The sequence below is a fragment of the Catharus ustulatus genome, chromosome 2 (assembly GCF_009819885.2).
Source record: "Catharus ustulatus isolate bCatUst1 chromosome 2, bCatUst1.pri.v2, whole genome shotgun sequence".
NCBI classification, from domain to species: Eukaryota; Metazoa; Chordata; class Aves; order Passeriformes; family Turdidae; genus Catharus; species Catharus ustulatus.
Window position 1 is genome coordinate 58,488,365 of NC_046222.1, and position 17,208 is coordinate 58,505,572.

The 17,208-nt window shown below is 46.0% G+C and overlaps 1 protein-coding gene across 2 annotated transcripts in view; it reads left to right on the plus strand.

The window, feature by feature from the left end:
- The first annotated feature begins 3,544 nt into the window (after positions 1 to 3,544).
- Positions 3,545 to 17,208, plus strand: part of KPNA3 (karyopherin subunit alpha 3) — a 50,382-nt gene continuing 36,718 nt past the window's right edge. The window contains exons 1-2 of one of the 2 annotated variants that reach the window (XM_033052007.1): positions 3,592 to 3,721; positions 11,615 to 11,666. Coding sequence is in view for 1 of the 2 variants with exons in the window: in XM_033052006.2 (XP_032907897.1) it covers positions 3,644 to 3,721 (78 nt within the window). In the remaining variant the exon portion in view is untranslated. Of the gene's footprint in view, positions 3,722 to 11,614; positions 11,667 to 17,208 lie in introns of both variants that reach the window. The other variant, XM_033052006.2, reaches the window with a different exon arrangement.

A 17,208-nucleotide genomic window follows, 5' to 3' on the forward strand; every position in this document is an offset into this window, starting at 1 on the left:
CAGCTGCTCATGCTGTGAACAGAGACTGAGGAGGTGACACATTTTATTTGTCTCTCCTGCCTCGCCTTCTAGCATCCATTAGCAGGGTGGGACTGCATCTTCAAGCAGTGCACCTAAACCTCCCCAATCCTTCTTGGAGGGATTGCCACTAAGAACATGACTCAGGCTCATTACATTTCTTTTACACACTGATTTTCTTGCAGCTCTATTGACAGACAAAATTGCTGACTGCAAAAGAACAAGTGACTGGCAAACACAGGCTGAGTGGCCTCTGACTCTGACACTGCAGGTGGACTCCTGAGCCGACCATGCACTCTTTCCAAAATATAGCAATATTCATTGGGCTGATCCAGTTTTTCTGGAGCCAACAGGTCATCCCAGAAACAAGCACTGCTCAACTCTGTCCAGTAATGGGACACCAGAAAAGTTCTTATTGCCCCATATCTTTGAATTGTGAAAGACCTTTCCTCCTTATAAGTCTTTAAGCTACAGAGTTTATGTTGTCAGGGCGCTGAAGGCACCCACAGCCCTTGGTGGCCCTAACCACCCTCTTTTGCTCCCCTTTACCCTTTCCCACCACCCAGCCAGGACACCCAGTGCCCACATTTGGGCCAGGGCTGCAGTGGAGCTTGAGACTGGCACCACTGCAGCATCACTGCAGCAAAGGATGGAAATGGAGCACAGGAAGGCTGCTCAGGGTCAGTGAATCCTTTAAAGGTGCTTATGGCCCTGACACATATCTTGCAGGTCTTGGCAACAAGAACACATTGATATGAAATTCATGGTGATGAAGAACAGCCACGCAGATCTGCATGGTTTGTCCTGTTTCCAAAGTAGCAAAGTACTCATTCCTTATGTTTTAGTAATGACTGTTAAGTACAGTGCCCAAAAAGTAGTATTTGCTTAACCGCATCAAAATGTTTTCTCTGAGTACATGCAACTTCAACTATCAAGTCAAAAGCTCTACCACAAAGCTTTATTCAGGCAGTAAAGCCAAGTAAACTTCCATGTAGCTCTAAGAAGTGTCCAGTTCCTGAGTGTCTACTAGGACTAATGAAATGCACAATAGAAACACTGAAGGGCTTATATCAAGGAAGAAATGGGAAAGAAAAAAGCAGTGAATCTATAAATCCTATCTAGTGGAATGGGTATAGATTTATGGATTGGTAAATTGAGTTATCCCAGCCTGGAGACACTTGATTTTTTAGTTGCAAGTTTTTCTTTTACCTCTCAGTTTATGCTGAGTGGTGCTGAATAGTTCATGATAAAGGTGACCAGTTCCTCAGAGGACAGCAGGTCCTGCCTAGCAGGAATCATATCAGCATTGCTTTGCTGTGCTACCAGGCCTGAGTCAACCACAGCTGGCAGCTACGGCCACCTTCACCGGGGTGGGGAGGGGTAAAACAAAGTTCCCAGCTGCTGAATCTGCTTTAGGAGCTCTCCTGAAGACAGCTGGAGCCAATTTTTTCCAACGTGCAACTGACAGAGCCTAGAAGTCATCTCTGACATATGCTGGCCACATTGGTTGTCCCTTTTTGGCTTTGCCTGCTTCTGACTCCTCTTCCACTCCTAGCAACAATGGTGCAGCACACACAGATAAAGCTTGTTAGGAAAAAGCACGGAGGAAAGTTATTGGGAGTCGAAACTACTTGGAAACGAGAGAAATGGAAATGCTATATTGATCTGTCAGATAAGAACATTTGGCATACAGCTCAATGAGGATTAGGAAGAGCATTAGTCTTCCAGATTTTTACTCATCTCCATCAGGCTGCAAGCCTTGTTTTGCCAGAGCTGTGAGGTACAAGTTATAGTCACTTGAATGATCCAAAGAGGGGTTGGGAGAAGGCAAATAAAAAGCTGTGCTGTCAATTAGAGGGAGAGACTCTGAAAGAGGTCTGTGAAAAATTTATATATAGCTATGAGGATCTGTTGCAGAACCTGATGTGGTATAAGATGAGCTAAATTTGACTGTTACATGTTTTCATTATTTTGGAGGTTTGGTTTTCTTGGACAATACTCTGCTTTATGCAAGGTGTTAAATCACTGCTTACCACTGTCTACAGCTACATCACCCTCATACATCCTCTTTTCTACCACGAAAATTCCAGGTGTGACTTCAGGGCACTGTATTTGACCCAAACTGCTGTGCCCAGGCTACCACCAGTCTGGAGGTGCTGGGTCTGCAGCCTGCCTCAACTCTCCCAGAGCTGCACATGGGGAGTCGTGGGGCAGTAATTTGGACAGTTTGGGGACAATCTCTAGGGCTGGCAGAGCCCCTTTGTGCTCTGTGTTACGCTAAGTACAGGACTCCAGCTGGATTTGCTTTTCCCAGGCAGGGTTTGCTTGCATGGCAGACTCACTCACCAAAGGGGACTTAAGGTTTCCCAAAACACCTGGATTTCTTAGGTGCTTCTTGTGCAGCATTTCCCAGGCAGCATACAGCAACCTTAGTACAGTCATGAGGAGCAGAGGGAGGTGCAGAGCAGACCCAGGACACAGCCTGGGCGGGCAGAGCTGCCTAAGGCCACTTTGTGTGTGAACCGTGCCAGTGGAATCACCCCAGAGTGCATTTGGGGGGGACAAACCCACAGCTAACAAGACCAACGGAGTCCTGGGGTACACTGGGAAGAACATTGCCAGCAGGTTGAAGGAGGTGATCCTGCCCTCTCCTCAGCCCTGCTGAGGCCACATCTGGAGTGCTGTGTCTAGTGGGCTCCTCAACGTGAGAGAGACATGGAACTCCTGGAGAAGGTCCAGTGGAGTGCAACAAAGATGGTTAAGGGACTGGAACATCTCGTATGAGGAAAGGCTGTGGAGCTGGACTTGTTCAGCCTTGAGAAGACACGACTGAGAGATCTCATCAACGCCTATGAATAAGTGAAGGGAGGGTGCCAAGAGGATGGAGCCAGTCTCTTCTCAGCAGTGCTGAGCAATAGGACAAGAGGCAATGTGAAGAAACTGAAGCACAAGTTCCACCTGTACACGAGAAAAAAATTTTTTACTGTGTGAGTGACCACACACTGGAACAGTTTGCCCAGAGAGGAGACTGTGGGTTTTCCTTTATTGAAGACATCAAGAACTGTTTGGACACAGTCCTGTGCCATGTGCTATAGGCTCGCCCTGCCTGAGCAGGGAGATTGAACCAGACGTCCCACTGTAGTCCCTTCCAACCAGACCTATTCTGCGATTCTGTATGCACAGTTCCTTAGGCCCTCGGTTCTCCCGGAGCCCCAGAGCGCCCGGCGTCGAGCTGGAACCGCGCAGCCGGGCCGCCGCTCCACGTGCGGAGCCGCCGTCCGCCGGGACTACACGCCCCAGAATGCCACGCGCTGCGAGGGCGGGACCAGGGCGGGGCGGGGGCGGGACCAGAGCCGGGATGCCGCTCCGCGATTGGACGGCGCCCGCCCGCCCTGCAAGTCACGTGCGCTCGCGCCCCTCCGTTCCCCGCCCCCCCGCCCCTCTCCCAGTCACTCAGCAACGGCGCGCGCGCGCGCCAGCGGCACCCCCCCCCTCCGCCTCCCCTCCCCGCCCGTTTTCCCCCCCTCGCGCTCGTCACGGAGCGCGTCCCGCTTCCCTCCGCCCCTCGCGCGAGCCGCCGCCGGGAGCCGCCGGAGCCGCCTCGCAGGAGCCGCCGGGAGCCGCCATGGCTGAGAACGCCGCCGCCACCGGCCTGGAGAGCCACCGCATCAAGAGCTTCAAGAACAAGGGCCGCGACGCGGAGGTGCGTGTGGGGCCGGCGGGGCCCCGGCCGGGCCCGGCCTCCGCCTCCGCCGGCGGCCGCCAGAGGAGGGGCCGGGCCGGGCCGCGCTCGCGGCGGGAGGAGGAGGCGGCGGGGGGAGCGCCCGAGGGGAGTTTTTTTCCTTCGCCGTCGTGCGGGCGGGCGCGGCCGGCGGGGGGCGGAGGCGGCGGCGGGGGAAGGGTTGGCGCGGCCGGGCCGCCCGCGGGCCCCTCCGCCGGCTCGCCGGGGCCCGGGCAGGGCCAGCGGGATGCGGCACCTTCTCCTCCCGCGGCGCTCCCCGCTGCTAGCCTGGCGGCCTCCCCGTCCTGCCGCCTTCCCCGGCTCGGGGCTCGGATGTGGCTTCGGACAATGGTGCCGGCCGCCTTTTGTGCCGGCCCCGGGGCGGTGGCGGCCCTTCCGCCGGGGCTCGGGGCTGCCCTGCCCTCGCCCCGCGTTGCCGCTGCCGCGCACGGGAGGCCTGCGCTGGTGCCGGGGACCGCTCCCACGCTCCGGTGAGCCTTGTTACGGTGTGCTGTGCTAGCCCGTTTTGTTCCCTGTCCTACCGTGTATCAACCCATTTTTTCTGTTCAATTTTTATGTTTTATTTTCAAATGCTGGTAGGCACATCAGTAATGGTCTGCTGGGCGTCTCCGTCTAAATGGGGGAGGAGTGCGGTGCCTGGTAAGGCTAATGGGGTAGTAGTTTGCTCCCCCGAATTTGAGAGTTTCAGGGTTATTGGGAGCTTATTCCCTAGATATGTTCTAGAGGTCTCCGGATCTGTGTCATTATTGAACTCATCTTCAGTTCTGCTCGCAATTGGAAGAGGAGATCCCAAATCTCGTGTTTAAGTTTCTCTAATAGGAAAGGAAGGGGGAGGGAGCTCTGAAATCAGGCTAGGATTGAAATCGGCTTAGGATTCGCTAGAGTGAAAATCTAAATATGTGTCAGATTACTTTGACTTCACCTGAGGGTGTTTTCCATGCTTCTCTTGATTTTATCTCTTAACTTTTGTAATCAGTAGATTGGAATTTTAGTCCTCTGAGAGCACATTTTGTATTTTAGCAGAATTCACACTTCTGCTGCTATTGTTTGGGTGGAGACAATTTTATGCAGGTCAGGCTTAGCAGCAGCAGTGTCTTTAAGATGACATTCACAGTGTAAAGTAATGTCTAATTTTTATTTAAGTCTGCAACGGTGAATCTTTCTCACGGAATATATTGCATGTATGGAGTATGATAACTTCAACACTTCTGGCTAACATTAGTTAATGTTAGAAAGTAACTAAAAATTGCCCATCCTTCTGTTTAGCAGTTGCTTCTCAGGGTAAGGAGGGGGCGTGGTGCATTTCTCTTTCCCCTTCTCATCCAGTGAGGCTCTTCCTGCTGCTCCTCATTCATTTTGTGCTTGTCTCATCTCTCCGTATTGGTTACTGGCTTTGTTGCTGCTTTCTCAGTCACTGGCCTGAATCCATCAGAGCTCTAAACAGGGAAAGGTTAGGTATGTTCATGCCTGGTGTGAACTGATCTGTCATCCACGCTTGCTTATATTATAGCATGCCCAGGACTAGAGGAATTGAATATCTGCCTCCATGGGTAGGAAGGAGGGAATGGACTGCCTAAGCTTTGCTGAGATTACTTCTGCCAAGGACTAGCTAAGGTAGCTTAGCTCTGATTTCCCCCTGAAGGGGAGTAATTATTTTGGAGTGGTGTATTTGCTGTTATGGAGAAGTATATCCCTAGGGTTGTCTTCCAGTATGCTGACTGATTTCCTTTCTGTGGCTGAGCCTAAAACTGGTGCAGAGCTTCAATAATGGTAATGTGGTTAAAGTGGTCATATCTGCTTTTGAAAAGGTTTAAAATCTAGGTAATGTTTTTATTTTGCACTAACAGATAAAATGCAGAGATATTTTAAAGTTGTATACCCATGGAGATATGCTAAAGTGAGATTTAGATTCATTTAAAGGACTTTGAAAGATTGGAAATGTTTCAGTGTCTTTCAAAACAATTTGTATTAAATGTCTGTGATTTTCTACTCAACCTCCTTTTTGACTCTTTTCCGATCCGGGTATTTAAAAGTTCATGTTAGAAGCACCCTTCTGGAGTGAACTTTATCTAACTTAAGCCTCTAAAAGTAAAGCAATGTAAGTTGAGTTTAGAGTGGAGATTGAATGAGCACAGCAGAGCTATATAATTGCCATTAGTTACTGTGCCTCTCTTGAGGAGCTGATACACAGACTGACCTGCTGATTGCACAGATTGTCTCTGTGTAGTCAAAGTTACTGGGTCTTCACAAACTATTTGTTTGCTAAATCAAATATACCTAATTCCCAACTGTCAGCAATTAAATGCACTTGGTTTGCTCCTTGTACTGCAGTAGAGTTCTACATAGAGATCTTGCCTCCAATTTTTTGTACTCAGCTTTGGAAATCAGGAGGCGTCAGTGCTTTCATTGGCATTGATCTACATCTTCTCATTTTGTCAAATTCCACCAAAGAGAAATGAAAGGTTTAGAATGATGGCATAATAAGTCCTCATCTGGTATATTGATTATATCTTCTGGAAAATTTAAAATATTCAAAACTGTATAGTTTCAGCTTTGGTTTGAAAACAGTGGGTCTTGAGTCACCTTCTGCCTGGAAACAGTCATTGCCTTTGAACACATTCTTTAGTGATCTTCCTTTGACTGACATTAAATTCTTGTGAGTTACTATTGATCCCCTCTGGATACAGACTCTTCTGGCAGACCAAAATACTTACTCCTTTAATTTGTAGTTAACTCATATATGATTACTGGGTTTACTGGGCCATATAATTGTCTTTGCTTTTTCTTAATGCAACTTTAAGGGAAACAAAAGATGAGTAAGTACTTTTGGATTTTGTTAGGTACCCCGTGCAACTTCTCATTGGGCTTTTCTGAGGGCAAAGGAACACATCTGTTGTGCAGAAATCAAAGGTTCTGAATCTTTGACCTGCACAGGCTCATTCTCCTTTTTCTAGTTTCAGGTTTGGGTGGAAGTTCCATACCTCTTTGTTGTCTTCCTCTTTTAGGGAGGTAGAGTTGTTGATATTGAACTGGAATTCTGATTTTGGGGTATTAATATTCCAAAAAATATTGAGCCTTCAAAAGGGATAACAGCAAAATCAAATACCGGAAATTGTGTTCTTCAGTTAATATGAATTTCTATTCTTTTATTAGTGAGATTTTCTGTTTTTATAGGTACTGACATGTGATTACCAGCAGGCAAAGTTAACCTCAACCTGCAGAACTGATCAGTAAGGATCATGGCTTCATCGGGACAAACAACTGCCAGTTCTCTCCTCTCAGCCTTCTGAAATGTGTGTTCTCCTGAGATGTGAAAGAGGCTTTTGAATTGTTACACATAAAATGAGAAGGCTTTCCTGTGTTGATTATAGACATGTGTCTTAATTCTCAGTGATTTTTTTTTTTTCTTCGAAAATATCCAGCACTGATTATTCCAGTACAGTTGAGGCTTTACAGGACAAAATTAAACATTTGCAATCACTTAATTTGTGACAACCATTGTAACTGTGTTTATTTGTTTATATTGATAGCTAAGCTAGCCTACCTTTTAGAAAACCTAATTTGAGCCTTCTGATTTTTGCAGTTCTTCAACTTTGTTCTTTGCTAAATAACATCTTTCTTTGCCTTATTTACTCCTTCAATGTCTTGGATTAGAAATGTTGTTTATTCTTCATTACAATAGCCAGCACCCATTTGTGGGCTCACAATTCTGATGTTTGAGGTACTGGATCTAACAATCAGTCCATTTCTTTCTGTAAGGATTACTGAGCATCCCTGACTAAAACTGTGGAAAAGGTCTTGATGAGCAGAGGTGTTATAATTTGTAGGGCTGTCTGCCTGACTTGCTGGTGTTTTTTGTATGTGATATAACAAGACTGTGTGGTCATGTAATTAGCAAAGTGCGTACTGAATTAAAATTCTATGTGCACTCATTTAAAGGAAAACCTACCAACCAGAGAAAGAAACCCAAAACCTAGGAAGGAGTTAGTGTGTTATAAACCGAATAACTTCATGTAAAAACACTTCAATGACTGGGATTAAAATTTCCTTTTTGTATACTTGTCATACCCCTAGTCATAAGTCACAAGAAGACAAGTCCTTGATATTCTGTTGCTTAGGCTGTAGCATTATTGTTCTGAAATTTGTTGAGGGCCATTTATCAAAAGAAAGTACAACCACTGTAATCATTCACCTATTTATGCTCTATTTGATTTTTAGTTTTAGAAGTCCTGGTCACTGATGTCTTCTTCCCAGTTACTGGCAGTTGTCACCTTTAAGTCTATATCACCTTTGGGATCAGGAGCTTTGAAGGATACATTTTTATTCTGTGCATTCAGCATCCTCACCCCAAATAAGGCAGAGAAAGAAAGTGGTCTTAGCCCAGATGTCCATCACCAGCTCTGGCAGATTTTCTGTTTACTGCTCCTGTGTTGCTAACAGTGAGGATTTAGTTTTTGAGGATGCTTGAATTCAGTCCCGTTTTTCTATCATGCTGCCATGAATTTTTTGCAAGCAGAGGAACATTGTTATGGGGAGGCCAGATCTGTGCAGTCTCTGGGCATCTGGGAAAAGGTACAGGTTGACTTAAAGCCACTCCTGTCAAGTGTCAAAGGCTTTTTGCAGTGGAGGTTCCATACCTGCACAGTGTTAGTGAATGAGCAGACGTGCTGCTGCCAGCTCCTTTCTGAATGCTGTTCTGTGCACTAAGTACGGTTTTTGCTGTCTCCCCCTACTCCCCTCTTCATGAAACAAGTAAGTGTTGTACCGGACCCAGAAATCCTGTTACTTGTGGATACTTTGTACCAATGCAGTTTCTTTCAAGGTTTCTTAGTACTGATTGATCAGCTCTCTGCCTTTCAGTTTGACACAGGAAAGGATATCAGAAGAGAGTAGAGCTTTAACAGTTGATTTAGGTAGGTTTAAGATATTATGGACCTGCTGCATTAAAAGGTTCACTGGCTTGTTAAGTCCCAGTAGGTAAAGTGAAAACACAGGTGTCAGGTGACTTACTGTTGGGAACTAGATGTAATACAAGATCCAGTACTCTCATGTAGAGTTTTTAACTCCTTCTGCTTCTTTATTACCCTTTAAACCGAGTGTATATATTCTTGGGAGAATACAAATGTACAGTAATTTCACGATTATAAGCCGCACCATTTTGACTAGAATTTTGATCCCACCCTGGAAATGCGGCTAATATATGAAAAAATTTCTGAAATTTCCAACCCCGGGAGTGCAGCCGAGGTGCCAAGCACCTGCCACTAAAACCTGGGATTGCGCGATTGTTACAAATTGGTTACTCTGTTGCACGGTGGATGCAGGTGGGCTCCGTGCCGGCACCGCGGAAGGTGGAGGGGGAAGGCGGGGGCTCCCTCCTGCCGGCCCCGCGGCCCAAGGGAGAGGCGGGGAGGCTGCGTGCCCACCTCCCACCAGTGCCGTGGGAGCGGGCGGGGGGGCTCTGTGCCTGCCTACCACCGCAGGGCTGGGCCGGGGCGAGCGAGCCTGGCGGCAGCTGACCCCAAGCAGCCCCGCTGAGCGACAGTACTGAGCTGGGCCACCTGGCCCCGTTGGCAGCCCCGAGCGGGCCGAGCCCACCTGGCCCCGAGCTGAGCCCGTAAACCCCGCCATCCCGTGATTCTGTTACTAATTGGCAACTTTGTTGTACGCGGATCCTCGCTGCGAACGACAGAGCGGCTTATAATTGAGTGAGGCTTATGTGTGGACAAAGAACCAAATGTTGCCGACACCCGGAGATGCGGCTTACAGTCAGTGCAGCTTGCAATCGTGAAATTACTGTACATCTTTGTACCTTGGAAAGAACTGCATGGATAGGAAGTAAGGTACAGATGTGGGAAGCCTCTTTGGTTGCTATTGCTGCAGAATTTTCCAAGCTTTAGTCTACAGGTAAATAGCATAACACTGAAATGTTCGTGACTCTTGGCAGAAAGCAAACACCTAATAATTCCATTTAGATGTACTGTGTAGTGTTTTCTTTAAGGTTCAAAATCAACTGAGTGCATTGCATTTTAAAAGATTTAAATACACAGATACATTAGGAAATCATTGTTTATTTCCAAAATACCTGTGGAGAATGCAATTTGGAGATGGTATCTCATGATGAACATAATCTTCATAAGCTGATTGGGATCTGTGCTTGCTGTATTGAGGCCCAATTATTGCTGTTTGCTGTTGTGATATACCAAGCCTCTGGTAATCTTCCTGTAATTACAAAATTTGTTTTTCTTAATTCTTGTGTATTTCTAACACTACAGCAGTGGCACTGGTATCTCTAAAGCTTTTTTTATGGAAGGATTGATTTTTAATTTGAATATTGAAGTCTGGTCACAGCTGGTAGTGGTGTATCAGTCTAGTTTTAAAGAACTCTTTAACTCTTTCTTGCGTAAGTTCTTTGAGGCTTTTACAATTGTACAGTTCTAGCACATATCCAAGCAGGATGCTTTGCCCTCTAAAACTGTGCTATATGAAAAGACAACAATTAGGAGCATGCACCAACTACAAGTAACTGATCAGGTTTATATTTGTTGTGGGATTACAAGTGGAATGAGGCATCTAATTTATGACAGGCTAGAGGAGGCAATGAATGGGTCGTGTCATCAAGTAGTAAAGACAAATTGTCAACTGACCTGATTTGAAAAAGAAAGCCAAAACCTCTATCTTTTCCAAGAATAGAGTGTCAGTTTTTCCAAAATACCTGCTGTGGGAAACTCTGACACTGAGTTGACGTTCCAAATTACAGTAGTTTCACGAATACAAGCCGCACGGATTATAAGCCGCACCCCCGGTGCCTCGACAATGTTGCTGTCTTTGTCAATAGATAAGCCGCACCCTGAATATTAGCCGCACTTTCGTTCGTGCGCAGCTTTCACAAATTGGCCAATTAGTAAGAGGATCGCGGCATAGCGGGCTTTACTGGCTCGGGGCGGGGCCAGGCAGGCTCGGCCCGCTCATGGTTGCCGACGGGGCCGGGTGGCCCAGCTCAGCGCCACGGCTCGGCGGGGCTGGCCGGGTGGTACTGCCGCCGCCGCCGGGCTCGCTGGCCCCCCTCTCCCGTCAGCACCGCCCCGCTGCCGCGTTCCCCAGCCCCGCCGGCGGGCTCGCCGGCCGCGCCGCGTTCCCCAGCCCCGCCGGCGGGCTCGCCGGCCGCGCCGCGTTCCCCAGCCCCGCCGGCGGGCTCGCCGGCCGCCCCCTCCCGTCTGCACCGCCGCCGCGTTTGCTCGCCCTGGCCGGCACTGCAGGCCCCCGCACCGCCGGGCTCCCCCACGCTGCTGGCCCCGATTATGCTGGGCTTCCCCCGCTGCCAGGCAGCCCCACCCGCCGGCCTTCCTGCTTCTGCCATGCTCCCCTGCACTCCTAGCCCCAGTTCTCCCGGGCTCCCCCGCCCTGCTGGCTCAGGCTCTGCCGCCCCCCCTGCCCCGCCCTGCTGGCTCAGGCTCAGCCGCCCGCCCCCCACACTGCTGGCCCCGCCTCTGCCAGGCTTTCCCACCTCTGCCGGGGCCGGCCGGGCTCCAGCTTGGCTTGGGGCTGCCGCGGGCTCTCACTTCCGTGTTGGCAGCTTTTAGAATTTTGTTAATAGATTAGCCGCCCCGGAATATTAGCCGCACTTCCGGGTTTCCACCAAAATTTTGGTCAAATTGTTGCGGCTTGTATTCGTGAAATTACTGTACTAATATAATAGTAGAAACTGGACTTTGTATTCTGTTTCACAGAATTTGATGTGGGTAGTCAAAAGCACTGTTTTTTCCCAAAAAGTTAGTCCTGCATCAGAACTGTCTGTGCCTTGGAGTGAACTAGTTGCAAAGCTCTTCATGTTTCTTTAATTTTCTGCTCCCTTAGCTTCCTGAGCCAGCCCTTCACATCTGGAGAAGACCAGTGGTGGCTCAAAGAGGTCAGTGTGAAGGGGAGAAGATATATCTTGTCTAGTGGTATTTAACTGTTGGATTGTTATCCCTTCACAGTCAGATTAACACCATTAAATCCACTGTGGAGGTTCCTCTGGGTCATCTGACACTTGTCTCCTTTCTCAGGTTAAACAAATGTTGCAGTCAGCTTTAAACTTGATTTTGTGTGTATTTAAAAAATACAGCAAGTACAAAATAGGAATATATAATGTACTAGTGTCTGTAGAACAGGAGACAAATTTGTATCTTTAGTCAAATATCTGTTACTGAATTACTCGTGTCCCTCATACTCTGTCATGTCTCATAAGCTGAGGACCTCTTCTTGGGCATTTTTAACCTTTGTTGTTGTCAAAATCAGTAATAGGTGGACTTTTGGAAGTGGTGATAGAGAAGTGATTCGCAAAATCAGTTTGGAGAAAGAACTTCCTTTCAAGACTTGCAAGCCTTGATGGAGATGTGTTTTATTGAGTGTTCAAGCCCCGCTGCAAACTTGCTGATGTGGAACATAGTCAGAACTCATGTGTGTGGGGTGAAGGTTGTCAGTCTCACATGGTGCTGGAGAGGCTTGTGCCCAGGTTTTCAGGGGTGTAGTAGGGGGTTCCTGGCCAAGTGCAGTGTCAGATTTCTGGTTTGCTTTTCTTGGAGTCCTAGTCCTTGCCTTTTCTTAGTCAACTGCAGTGTAAGTCGGAAGGTTGATGGAATTCTGCAGAGAGATGTTGAGTCTTGTTGAGGTAACTAAAGTCACCCTGACCAGCAAATACTCTTTGCATGTAGCTTTTTGATATCAGGGCCTCTCACCTCTTTTCATGCATGTGTAATGTTAGATTCAAAGTCAGTGATAGTGATTTCTCTGCAATAAAAATTCAACTTTCAGCCAGATACAGAAGGCTTTCCACATCAGGAGAAGGTCCTGAAATGAGAGCCCTGCTGCGATGCATCAGGGTCCTGTTAACTAATGTCCTGTTCGCCAGATGTGCAAGAAGAATCCATAGTGTTCATAGCACTGGTGAAACAGCACTGAGGAGCAACCTCAGTGGCGTTAAAGGAGCACTGACGTGTGCAATCAATGTGACAGCACCTTTTTTTTAATGGAAGGATGTATAAATTGGAATTTTGAGAAACTGAAGGAATCCTCAAGGAGAGAAGTATGGTACCCAAAATGTTTAAGTAATGTAAGCACACTAATTCTATGTTTCTGTCACATCAGAAGGGCAGCTGACAAGGTTCGTAAGATTGTGGGATGCTGCTAGAGTGTATTTTCTTATTCCTAATGCTCCATCTTCCTGCGTTGTCAGCTGGGTTTGTTGTTTTCTCTTGCATCTTGAGCAGAATGATCTCTTCATAGATTTAATTAGGCAGCTAGCACATGTTTAATCTTTTTCCTTGCTTTTTGATTATATCCTTCAAAAAACAGCAAAGAAAATCTGATTTCATTTGAGCTATGTAATATTATTACCAAAAAAGTTTGCTGTGGTTGAATATAGCCTAGCTCTCTAAGGACTTGATTTGTTGGTTTTTTTTTTCATGGCAGCCTGTGAATGTAAGCAAGTTACGATTATTTTCCCATGTTATAGATGGAATAACAAAACTTCTTTCCTCACTTCACAGGGAGCTGCTTATAAATATATCATGGATTCATAGAATGATTGTCTCAGGTACTTTGATATTACAGTTGAAGAGTGCTTAAGTATCTGAAAAGGGAGTGTCTTTACTCCTTTATTCAAACACAAAATGCACAATAAGATATCTGGCTAGTATTTAGCCTTGGGGTTTTTTTTTTGTTTGTTTGGTTTTTTGTTTTTTTTTTCTCTCCTTCCTAAGGGAAACTAGTATAAATGTTTGGCAAGCTTTAGAATCTCTGGTCTTGTGGTGTTTGTCCCATAAATCTATGAAGCCTTTCTGACCAAACACTTAATTTTGTAATTTGTAATTTCTTGAAAGTGGTTATCTATAATTTCATATAAGTTTTTGCATTTTAATTTAATTTAATTTCACGATTACAAACCGCACCTGGTTATAAGCCGCAGCTCCAGGTGTCAGCAACTTTTTAGGTCTTTGTCCATATATAAGCCGCACCTGATTATAAGCTGCACTGTTGTTCGCAGCGAGGACCCGCGTGCAGCAAAGTTGCCAATTAGTACCAGAATCGCGGCATAGCGGGTTTTACTGGCTCGGCTCGGGGCCAGGCGGGCTTGGCCTGCTCGGGGCTGCTGATGGGGCTAGGTGGCCCAGCTTGGCGTGGCTGCTTGGGGCCGGCCGCCGCTGCCGCCGGGCTCATTCGCTCGCCCTGCTGCTGCCCCACCGCGGCAGGCGGGGATGGAACCTGCTGGCATCCGCAGTGGCGGCAGGCAGGGACGGAGCCCCCTGCTTCCCCCACTGCACTGCCGGCACAGAGCCTGCCTCCACCCGCCATGCAACAGAGTAACCAATTTGTAACAATCGCGCAATCCCGGGTTTTACTGGCAGGTGCTGGGCTCGGCACCTTGGCTCGCACTTCAGGATTGGGAAATTTCAGAACTTTTTTCATATATTGGCTGCTCCTGAGTGTAAACCGCATTTCCGGGGTGGGATCAAAATTTTAGTCAAAATGGTGCGGCTTATAATCGTGAAATTAGTATTTAAAGTTTTGTGTTCATCTGTAGATCAAAATTTTAGTCAGTTTGTACCTGGTTACCATGAAAGGTCCTTATTTTGATTTGCTACTTTGATGTCCTGTACACAAACGAATAGGGTATTTTGTCTGGGAAATATTGTTTTAGGTGGTGGGTTTGGTTTCTAACATCTATTAGTAAAAAAATGAAACTGTCTTGGTCTTCTAGACTCTTTGCAGACTCTTCTAGTCTTCTGGACTGTGGAAGGGAAAAGGGCCTTCTTATCTTCTGTGAAGGCAGTCAGGTTTTCCACTTGACTAGACAGGTCTGCTGCTTTCCTTGCTCAAAAAAAGATGGCAGGGATGCTTGCTTAGAAACTGTAGGGGCGGACAGAGGGTGTGTAATGTCTTAGATGAGCTCAAGGAGTTGTATAGGTACTTCAGTTGTTCTCCCTCAAGGACAGGTTAAGCTTCTCTTTCCAGAAACTCTAAAGCATTTACTACATTGCTCATGCAATATAGGAAAATAACAATTACCTTTTTAGAAGTTTGTTACTGGCAAAAGCAGATTCCTGTAACAAAAGGACCAAATCTCAAATCCTTGTACGTATTTAATGTGTCAAGAAGCCTTAATCTTCTAACTTACAAAAGAAGCATGAGTAGGAATCACTTGTAATTTGCCTATCTTGGTTTCCACTATTCTTGGTGTTTATTTGGTGTATTACAGTATTCAGATAAGGCAGAGCTGGCATCTTTGTGAAATTCAGTATGCCCTTCTCTTTCCAAAAGATACGGGAGGAGAAGAAATCTTGATACAGGTATCCATCAGTTTCTTTTGGGCTGCAGCATAAATGACCAAACACCACAGTTAAGTTTTTCAGTGTAGACCTTGTCAAAATGGAGATGGCAAGTGACTGCATTGCCACTGCTTTTTGTGACACTGTGGAGAGGTTCCTTGCCTTGTTAGGACCAGTCAAAAGTAGTACTTGGAATTAGTTGGTGATCCTTGCTGCCCACCTGTTGGTTTGTGCAGGCCAGCTGTTGTGCAGTGATGAGTTTCTCTCAGGATGCTGTTGAATTACCTGGAAACTTGATTTTGCCTTCAGGTGAAGCCCACATGGATGCATTGTGATCTTTGGTCTTATGGCAGTAAAGCTGTGATTAACAATGTTAAGATCTATGTCTGAATGGAAGTGCTGTACAACTTCTGACAGGGTGTAATGTTCTTGATTCACACAACAGTAGTAACTGAAAATTGACTAGGTTTTGTATTCCTTCCCTGAGTTTTGATGTTGAATAAGAGAATTCCAGCTCTTTTATTCTATATCACACCAACAGATAACATTCTCATTGTATTCCTGACTGCTTCATGTCCTTCAGTATTTGTGCTGTTTGTGGTGAATGCAGCCAACTAACTTGCTTCAAGTCCAGTCTCCTGAGGGTTGTTTGAGAGATTTGTACTTGTAAAATGGGTATATGAATATGGAGACGTGAGTGCTTGCTTCTCACTTTTTTGCTGGTAGTAGCTCAGTATGGAGATTGAACAGTTGCAGAGAGGATATCAGGACCTAAAAAAAAATCCTTACAGAAGAATTGGTAAGAAATAAACATAGCAATTGCTTTTCTTCCAAGATCTTTTGAACCAGTAGAAGCAGACAATGTGGATGGCCAGCTCTGTCTGCTTCCACAGGGCTTTCAGGTGAGTCAGCATCATGAGCGGCAATAATTGGAGGTTTGTGGCTTTCCATATTGGCATGAGAGTCTGACTTCAGTGAGTCATTACCCACCGCTAACTAAAAGAGTTACGGTAGATCTCTCATTCATCCAGTTTGCTGAGGTTCAGATACTTGAATTATCTTGCCACAGACCAGTTAACAGAAGGGCAGCTGGGCTTAATTTCTGGGGCCCCAAACTGGGAATTTAAAAAAAAAAAGGGTGGCAGCTCCAACTGCAAAATAACTAGTTTTCTTTTAGTGACCTTTATTAACCCTGAGGAACATAGGTCCCAGACAGATCATGGCATAAAATACAGTAGCATAAATACTGCACTGTGCTCTTAATGTAAGTAGTTATCTGTGTAAGTAGTTAGTTAGTTAACTGTAGTAGTAGTAGTTAGTTAACCGTGTTAAACGTTACAAGCCAAAAGGAAGCTTTAAAATATTAAGGTCCTGCAGCACACAGGGAATCTCAACTAAGCTTTCATACCTTCTGCAAAATAATAGAATGTTTACCTAAAAGAGGAGCAAGTACCTTCTGAGTCAAATAGTAATCAAATGAAATAAAACTGTCTTGGAGTATCAGATCGAGGTACAGACACATTTTAAGTTTGTTTGGCTGCTTTGGTAAATCTGTTGCTTGTACTGTGGAATCCATGCCCCCTGCCTGCATTTTTTAACTAGGTCAGCATAATGTAATGTGGAGCTGTGATAACAAAGCCAGAAGTGAAGTTGTTCTAACTTTGTAGTCTATACAACTGAGAAAAAAAAAATTCCCTTCTTTTTTTCTTAGAAGGACAATTTGGAGCTTTATATAGGAGCACTTAGCAGTTAGGTGAGTCTCAAATTGGGCTTGGGGAAGAAGAGTCTGCCTAGAACATACACTGCGGGGAAAAAAGATGAGTAATAATCCATGTTGCTTGTAAATAAGGGTATATAAACCTAGCTAGAAGGGTTATTTTGGACTAAACATTTGGTTTACTCTGGCATGGATGTCATATCATTTGTATGTCCAAAATAACTAGATGGGTTTGGTGTCCAGAGCATCATTGTTTTTGATTCTTCCAGTTGTGCTTAAGTAGCTGCATTCAGATCATCACAATGCAGTCCCAGAATTCTTCCCTCCTGTATTGTGATATATTTGCAATTCTTGGAGTAAGGGATATGCACTTTGAGAGTGTGAACAGGTAGAACAGCAGTGTCACGTCCTGTCAGTCTTTTTTG